Genomic DNA, 9,077 nt, shown 5'->3' on the forward strand with positions numbered 1-9,077 from the left:
ATGAGTAAACATGTAGTACTGCAATATTTTCTACAATCGTCCAGAGTCCATATAGCAAATTCAAATCTAAAAATCTATTGTATATATACAGTTCTAAGTGTTTATGAGCCACTGGAAGAATGCAAGTGCAGCAACAGAGGCTGTCTGAACTTGTAGATGAAAGCTGAAGCAACTACATTCATCCAAGTTTTAGTTGCGTGTTTCAGTTGTTGTCTTCTTCAGTCACAGGGAAATATATGCTTTCACTGGAGCCAATGCTCAAGGAATAATTCTAATTGTGGAACAAGTCATTTGAAACTGAGGTAGGCAAGAGGTTTCATCAGCTCTCTTCAACAACAAATGATTTTAAAAGTGTAAAAATAAAGAAATAAAACTTAGCAGGGCTGGATCTGGGGGGGGGGGGCAAAGGGGGGTGCTTGTCCGGGCACCGGAGGGGGGGCACCAAATTGGGTATGCTATGGGACCATAAGATAGAATGGTCCATAAAGAGGCGTCATTTTTTAATTTTGCCCCCCCTCAAAAAACATGTAGATCCGGTCCTGAAACTCAGTTTCAGCCGCCCTGAGTCCGCTTGCGGAGAGGGCGGGATAGAAATTTAAAGTAATAAATAATAAATAGTTGCTAGCTATATGGAAATGCTATAAAATGGAGTTGTCCTAGCTGTGCCTCTGGCCCAAGGTCTTCCTGGTGCACAGAGCCAATAATAAGTGGGGTAGCTGGCCATGTAGACTTTGAAGCTTACCATGGGATGAAAAAATGCAAGTTTTCCTCCCCACCTAGCAACCATTACAGAATGTGCAGACCAGGACACTCACATGAATATATGAACACATAAAACTACTTTATCAGACCCTTGGTCCATCGAAGTCAGTATTGACTACTCAGACTGGCAGTGGCTCTCCAAGGTCTCATGCAGAGGTCTTTCATGTCAGCTACTGCCACATCTTTTAACTGTAGATACCAGGGACTGAACTTGGGACCTTCTGCAAGCCAAGCAGATGCTCTATCACCGAGCCACAGCCCTCACACATACCTTCAGTAAAAGAGGATTATGCTCACTTTTGAACCATGAACTGGACCCTGATCAAGTATCTTCGGGACTGTCTCTCCCTATATACCCTCCAAAGGGCATCATGCTCTAGAGATAAGAAGCTCCTAGTGATCCCTGGCCCAGACACACACAGCTGGGCTCAACCAGAGCCAGGGTCTTTTTGGCCCTGACAGTGGCCTGGTGGAACTCTTTGCTTAATGACACCCAGGCCCTGCAGGATCTAATGCAGTTCTGTAGGCCCTGTAAGACAGAGATGTTCCACCAGGCCCATGGTTGAGGACAGCAACGGTGTCCTGCCCGGCCCGAGCGAGGACTGCGCGAGGGGGCCCCCCCTACACTCGCCAGCTGTGCCGCCCCGAGAGCTTCCCACACCTCCCCAAGCCCCCGTGGTGGCCCTGCAGCTCACCTGGGCCGACAGAGCCCCGGCGGCAGCCCGAGCAACGCCCCACAGCCAACGTGCTCGTCTCCGGGTCCGAGGAGCGTGGCCAGAGCGAGACGTTGGGGAGCAGGAGGGAGAAGCCAAGCCCAGCACCGGGCAAAGAGTAGAGCTGCCTGACCCACGGCGGCGAGAGATGCCGCACCCCATCACACTGCAGAGGCCCAGGACGCCCAAGGCACACCCAGGCAGCCCACCCCCAGCACGCCTCTCCTGGGCGTCCGGGGCTTTGAAGGGGGGTGGAGCCAGGGAGGGGTGGAACCCAGGAGGGGGGAAGAACTGGGATGGGAGGATAAAAGGGAGGGAGGCAGGAGGTCGGGGAGGAAGCTGGCCGGTGCTTATTGAGGCTGCCTCCAGAGAGAGAGTGATAGGAGCCACTGCACAGCCAGAAGGGGAACGGGGGCCTGTGGTGAAGTAACCTGGCTCCCACCCCTGTTTCTGAGACCTCCGGAGAACACCCACAAAGTACCCGAAGGGGGCCGCCCGGGATAGAGGGACGACGGCTGCACCGGGAGGGGCGCCCGGGGTGCGACAAACGGTTTGCCATCAAGCCTGGCCTTCATGTCTCCTCCCCTCTAGAGAAGGTTATGAAATATTCAGTGCCATCTAATCAGTTTGATTATAGTTTTTACTGTTTTAAATGCTATCTGTTTATATATATATATATATATATATATATATATATATTTTAACAAACAAATAAATGCCCTTCATTTTCCAAAGAGAGCTTTCTAAATAGCCAATTAATTAGACAACTGGCATTGGAAAAAAATGCTGAGAAATGCTGTTGGATCAGAACAGTGATCCATCTGGTCTAAGCTCAGAACTGAATGCTTTAAAAATAAAAACTTTCTATATGCACAACTAAATCTGCAAAGTGCTCTATAGAATCAGGGCACTAACTGATCCTTGCCACACCATCACTCTGTTTCTACTTCTCCAATGAACACTTTTACTTCTGATCAATTAGCCAGAATAATTACCAGCCTCAGTAATTTATATTGCATTGTCCTCATGTCACAGTAACTGCTGTCACAGAAACTATGCTGCTCCCCTAGCTAGGATATTGTGGCATCTGCATGCCCTGGAAGAAGAGAGAAAACTCAAGATCCAAGATCAAGAGCAGGCTCAATAACCAAGATGAGTTCCCATGCCAAAGAAACATAGCACTGCATTAGTTGCTATACTATCTGCCTTTTCTTTCTTCTGCCAGCAGGTGAAGAAAACATCCTCACATATAACACTGGAGAGAGGGAAAGGACATCTGCAGCGAGGAGTGGGAGATGAGGCCCCACATCCACATTTACAAAGACATTTACATAACTACAAATGCAAAGAATGAAAATATCTACTCTTGACCACATGGGCCATGTGAACAAAAGAATGGATAAAGGCAACTAAGCTATGCTAAACAATATCTGGAAGCCTGATAACAGCATTCTTTCCTTCATTGTTGTAAAAGACTCACAGAGAGGTACAGCATGTGTCCTTTCTCAAATTTATTATTGTAAAGTTTTATATGCGAGGAAAACACTACAGATAATTTGCACAACTGTTTTACAAAGTTCCTTTGCATGTGTGCACACACTCACAAACACACACACTGGGGTGGGGGAGGGACACTGAATACCCAGAACCACATTGTCTGGAATCATCACATTTATAACTGCACTTGACTGATACAGAAAGACTGCCAATAAAGATTATAAATAAATAAAGCTCACCTTTCTAGCTCAAAGGATCTTATGGATCATAACTACTCATTCCAGAAACCAATACCTGAAAACCAGCAGCAGTGTTCTTTGTTAAACACACATAGGCGGGCACAAGTGACTCCTATCATAGACAGCTTCCTTGAGACTTTTATGACTGCTATGTGTCACTAAACCTGTTATGCTAACAGCAGTTATCTTTGCTTTTCAAAATTTGGATTACATATACATTTTATCCAGCTTAATATCCTATTCCTCATTACTAGCCTGGAAGGTTTCAAAAACTTTTGAAGGAAGTTGCATAAGACGGACAGTGAGGGTGATGTCAAATGATTTTTTCCACATCACATAAGTATCATTTCCAGTATTAGACATACTTTGCATTAGATTTTTACCTCACCTTTACCCACAAAACTAAGCCAGGTGTACCATTTAAACCAATAACACAGTTGTTACAATAACTGGTTTCTTCTTGAACTTTTATAGCACAGTCAATCTGATTTAGGTTGCAGACATTAACTGAATGTTACAGGAAGGTTCAGGGTAGCAGCGTGCAAAATCAGCATCATGTAACTGGTCAAAAACTCACCACCCTCCCTTCTAACTGGAGAAAGGCACTGAAACCACATCAATTGTTGCTTTGCTGCTGATTAGCTTAACGTTTCATATAACTTAGACCTAAGGCAGGGGTGGCCAAACTTGCTTAATGTTAAGAGCCACACAGACTAGACGTCAGATGCTCGAGAGCAACAAGATGGAATGAAGGCAGGCAAATAGACAAGGAAGGGAGGTCAAGGTGGAAAGAAATCAACTTTAACTTTAAATGCATTCTCCAAGCTGCCGGCTGGCTTGGAGAAGTGATTTAAAGAGAGAAATGCCTTCTCTAAGCTGGACAATGGGAGCTTTGAGAGCCACACAATATGTGTGAGCCACATGTGGCTCCCGAGTCACAGTTTGGCCTCCCCTGACCTAAGGTGAGCATCTCATTCCCCACAAGCCCCCAAGGAAGATCTTCAGATGTAGCTCTGTTCTATATCCCATCAAAGTGAAATGCACAAAGGCTAGGAGAGAGGTCTTTGGAGTCATGGCATCCAGGTTGTGAATCCTCTCCCAAAAGATGCTTCCTAAAACTGCCTGCTGATCTTTAGAAAGAAAGCAACATTTTTATTTAGCTGGGCTTTTGGGGAACAACTGATCTGGATAGGTTTGGACCAGTGATCTTTTGTCTGTTTTAGCTCCCTCTGAAGGAAAACTATTGACCTCACAGGGTCACCATACCATAAAGTCAAGTGAATGATGTCAGATAAAATAACTGGTTATGCTGAATAGATTTTATCCTCCTCTTTGCATATTCAGTCACAAAACCTCCCGTTTTCACTGCATGTTTGTCTGGAGAAACTGCAATTTTTATTTTTCTTAAATTGCTGCTCCCACATATACAAGGTCACTTCTCTTCATTCTGAATAGACTGTTAAGGAATACTTTAAAAAAAAAACTCACAACAGCTAATATGCAGTAAAATCCATATTCTACCCATAAGTGTTTATGGAGAAAGTGAAGGGAGAGAGGGAGAAAATCCTGTAGCCTCTCTTATCAAACTGACAATGATTACAGCATGGCAAAAGCATTATAAACCAGCTAATTGAAACTACTGCAAATGTAATATTAGAAACAAAAAGATAACAAACTGAACAGAAAGAAAAGGTTAACTGTTTCAGATTCGTTAATCCCATGCCTAAACATTAATGCAGGATTCACCCAATTACAAGCCACCGATAACAGCTTGCATTTAAGATCCCTTGATGTCAATCTACTCGTGGTCCTGAGCAAACCATCTTCTCTGGTTCAAACAGCCTAATATGATAAAGAAAAAACAACACTCGAAAAGTGACCTACCTCACAGTGTTATTATGAAGGCGGGTAAAACCAGATGCTACCAGCCTACGAACATTTACACTCAGAGTAAGCCACTTTGATTTCAAAAGAATTTACACTCACGTAAGAGGGCATGCAGTTACAGCCTAAAACACTTGATATACAAATTATAATTTCGTACGGCCAATAACCGAAGGTAGATTTTATATCTCTCCTCCTCTAGTTGGGTCCACCAAATACTGTTTTAAGTTCTCTGGCCACCTATAGGCAAGGCGATTCGGAGAATGGGAACTGTTCCTCTTTTCTCCAGCTACCATGACAGCTGAAGGAACTCCCTCCCCTTGGATTCCCCTTCCCCACAGCGGAGCGGCACCCAGCCTTCTCGGGGGAGCCCCTCGCCCGCTCTTCGCCTCTGCCCTGCCTGCCGGGCCAATCCAAAGCCCCGAATTCCAGATGAGCGTTGGCACCTCCCTGTGCCCGCCACGGGGCCGAGCGGAAACCGGCGCCTCATCTTCGGCGCTAGGAACCCCTCAGCTGAACCCACCTGCGGCCCATGATGCCGGCTGGGCCGGTGCTCGCTGCTGCTTCCCCCCCACCCCCACTTCGCTCTTTGGAGGCCGGCCGCGCCTCCCTCCCTGCGCCGCAGGACCAGGAACTGGCCACTCGCCCGGCCAAGTCGGGACTTCAGCGCCCCCTGCCGGCCCGGAGGCTCCGAGCGAAGGAGTCCACTGAGGAGAAGCCCAAACTGGAAACGGGAGGAGGATGGTCGCAAGCTCCAGCCCATGAGGCCGGCTCAAGCAGGAAGCCGGACGGCGCAAAGCGGAGGAGGCTCTACGGGAAGCACATCAGACAGGCTTAAGCCTATCTGATCTGGGTCGGAGATGCCCTGGTGCGCAATCAACAGGCATTCATACAAGCGTGATGTGTAAAGTCAAAATAAAGGGGGCCTCTGGCTGTTCCTTCTCTCTGACTGAATTATCATTCCAGGCAGCTAACCCCCCGCACTGCAGATGGAGAAGACGACCTTCAAGGTAGTCGTCATCATTCTATTTTTAGGAATTAGCCCATTTGATGTAACATCTGCCTTAGATAAGGCAGTACTCCATGCAAAAAGAAAATAGTTTGAAAGATGATCAGCAGGTTTTGGAAATCCCGGGTCATTTAATACTTATGCTTTGCTTCAGTCCTGCTTTTAGATTTAATAATAATAATAATTTCTTATTGGATCTACTACCATAATCCTACTGCATTGTTTATTGAATGCCCCATCTCGTTCATTGTATTGACTCAGTGTGTAATCCACCTTGAGACCCAGTGAACAAGGCAGACTATAAATAAGTAAAATAAATAAAAGTTATTTCCCCCCTCTCGCCTAAAACCCTTTCCATCCATTCTCTTTTCAGCTTTCTTGGGTGAACTGTGAACCAAAGGTACGGTATACAGAGATATTCCAATAAAAAAACCTGAAGTATTCCCAAATTAAGAGGTAAAATTCAAATTCTCCAGCAAAAGCAAAGTAAGAAGTTATCCATTTATCTATAGAACAAAAAACATTTGGTTCTCAATACTATCATTGCCAATGTTTCTTTCAAAACTAAACTATAGAAAAATTCTGAAAGGATAGGCTGTTAGCCAAAGAGAACCTCCCTGTCTAGAAGCTATATATCTTGAAATGCAAAGTGCTTGGACCAAAAGATTATTCTTTTAATGCCAGAGTTTTGAATATGCCAGGTAAAAATGCTACCAGCTGATAAACACTGGCTGCGCATGGATGCCATATGGCTTGAAAAATGGACCAAAGCATCAAATCAGAACCTTAAAAAACCCCTCTGCCTTAGGTTTCAATATGATTTGTTAAGCCACTCTGTTTAACATTTCCTTGCTGAGATTAATTAGACAGTTTTTAGTTTAGACCCATTTAGGATAAAAAAAGTTTGTTTTATTATTTTAATCCAGGCTACTAGGCTTTGCTATAATGGGTGGTTTAGGAAACTTGCTCTCTGTGCCACAGCATTTTGGTCTGGTCTTATGACACACAATAGCCAGATTGCATAGGCTAAACTGCAGGAGTGTTAAGAGTTGTCTGTTGTTAAAAGAGGCGTAAACTAAATTTATGAGCTTCTTCTAACCTGGGTTCAAGCATCAGCAGAATCTGAAGGCCTGGGTCCAATGCCAGGAGAGAGCACATGAGGCCTGCATTTGTAGCAGCTGACTGGGACTTTCCCACCAAGACTGCAAAGAGGTAATTGCTAGTGTAGGTGAAAGGACAACTTCCTCCTGCTGCTTTGGACTTCCTAGGAAAGGCTGAAGAGCCAATGCTTTCCCTCTGTCGTTGCTGCTAAGGGGTGACGCATGGGCTCATGTGACCTTCCTGAAAACAACATGTAGACATATGTAGAAGTGTGTGGGTTACTTCTGTAATTACGTTTGAAAGAAAACTGGTGACCTAAATATCTGAATATGTGATGACATTCCACCACACTACAATTCACGCATCTCCCACATAAGTGAAGGGTAAAAAGCCCAGACTTGGATGGCCTCGGCTAGTCTGATCTTCTCAGATCTCAGAAGTTAAGCACCACCTAGAAATTCTGGGGTTGCTATGCATAGGAAGGCAATGGAAAACCACTTCTGTTAGTCCCTTTTCTTGAAAACTCTACAGGGTCACCATAAGTCAGCTGGAACTAGGTGACACTTTACACCCACACAAAATTCCAGAGTTTCAAGTATTAAACTGGCAAGTTGACCTATGAGAGAGACTATACAGCTGTGAGAGCTTTCTGCTAAAGTTCACCATATAGCCCATAGGTTAAAGGAAGCCTCCACTCCAAGGATCTGAACAGACTGAAGTGAAAACGGTCAAGGTCATGTAAGACTCAGCTGCTCTAGTTATTATCAGATATGGCTGGCTAGCATAATGTTCAGATTGTTCCATAACTTTGAAAATTCTGCCCCATATTCTACTAATGCAAATCTTTAGGCAATATAATGGAATCCCCCTTCTCTTTCAAACAAAAATTGTAGTGTTTTTAGCTTTTTAAATGTTATAAAGTAAGTCCTGCTTACGACTTGTTTAATTTTATTATCAAGTAATGTTTGTTCAGTGGAACTAGCCAGTTCTTTAAAAGAGGCATCTCTAATATCCAGTGGCATTGTAGAGCAGTAGAAAAAAAGACCATCTTTGTTATGAACACAGAAATTGGGAGCTGTCTGCTTCAGTACTGTGTGCTTCGTTATACTTCCTTGCAAGAATCCAAAACTAGCTATTTTACTAGTGGGTTATATTGATGGTTGATTTAATAATGCTTTATTAAATGGACTTATAACTAGACAGGAGGGCATGGCAAGATAGCAGGCATCATCCTTAAAGAGGTTGTTATATTCCTGAATTGTCTGCTCACATTTAAATAAATGCCATAATCTCCCAAAATGGCATTACAGAAAGGATTTTTTTTCCTAGGACAAAACCCAAGATACCCCCCTACCCTGAACCCAATCCTGTGTGTCTGTGTGGAAAGAGAGAGGATAAAGGAACATATATAGTGTCTGAGTCATCCTTTAATCCTGAGTAAACTCACTCCAAAGAGAAGTATATAGTACTATCAGCTTCTGTTAATGGAGTCTGAAATGGCATAATGCTGGGCTGGACCTCTTCTTTTAGGTGCTTGCATAGATGTCATAGGTCAAGAAGCTCATCACTAAAGCACTAACCGCTAGGGTACTGGACTCTGTGCTTCCCAGGTATTTTACTACACTTATTCCACTGACAATAAAGTCACCAGAACATCCTATTCCTGAACATTTTCTGTGAGTTTGTTACATTGCAAGATGGCTCTGATGGAATTACAAGAAGGAACTGCAGTTAAGAGCAGCCACAAGGTGGAAGCACATTTTTAAATATAAGCAGAGTGCAAAGTTTATGAAGTCACTTTTTTAAAAAGCTTGCTCTTTTTGCAAACTTCCCCTTCTCAGCAGTCCAAATTTCCACTACTGTTCCCATGTG

The 9,077-nt window shown here is 44.1% G+C and overlaps 1 protein-coding gene across 1 annotated transcript in view; it reads right to left on the reverse strand.

The window, feature by feature from the left end:
• Positions 1–5,737, reverse strand: part of SLC35B2 (solute carrier family 35 member B2) — a 35,258-nt gene extending 29,521 nt beyond the window's left edge. The window contains exon 1 of the mRNA XM_060244832.1: positions 5,619–5,737. Within this exon, the coding sequence (XP_060100815.1) occupies positions 5,619–5,629 (11 nt within the window). The 5' untranslated portion in view covers positions 5,630–5,737. The remainder of the gene's footprint in view (positions 1–5,618) is intronic.
• Positions 5,738–9,077: the final 3,340 nt, after the last annotated feature.

Source organism: Heteronotia binoei, chromosome 1 (genome assembly GCF_032191835.1).
Source record: "Heteronotia binoei isolate CCM8104 ecotype False Entrance Well chromosome 1, APGP_CSIRO_Hbin_v1, whole genome shotgun sequence".
In the NCBI taxonomy this organism is placed as follows: Eukaryota; Metazoa; Chordata; class Lepidosauria; order Squamata; family Gekkonidae; genus Heteronotia; species Heteronotia binoei.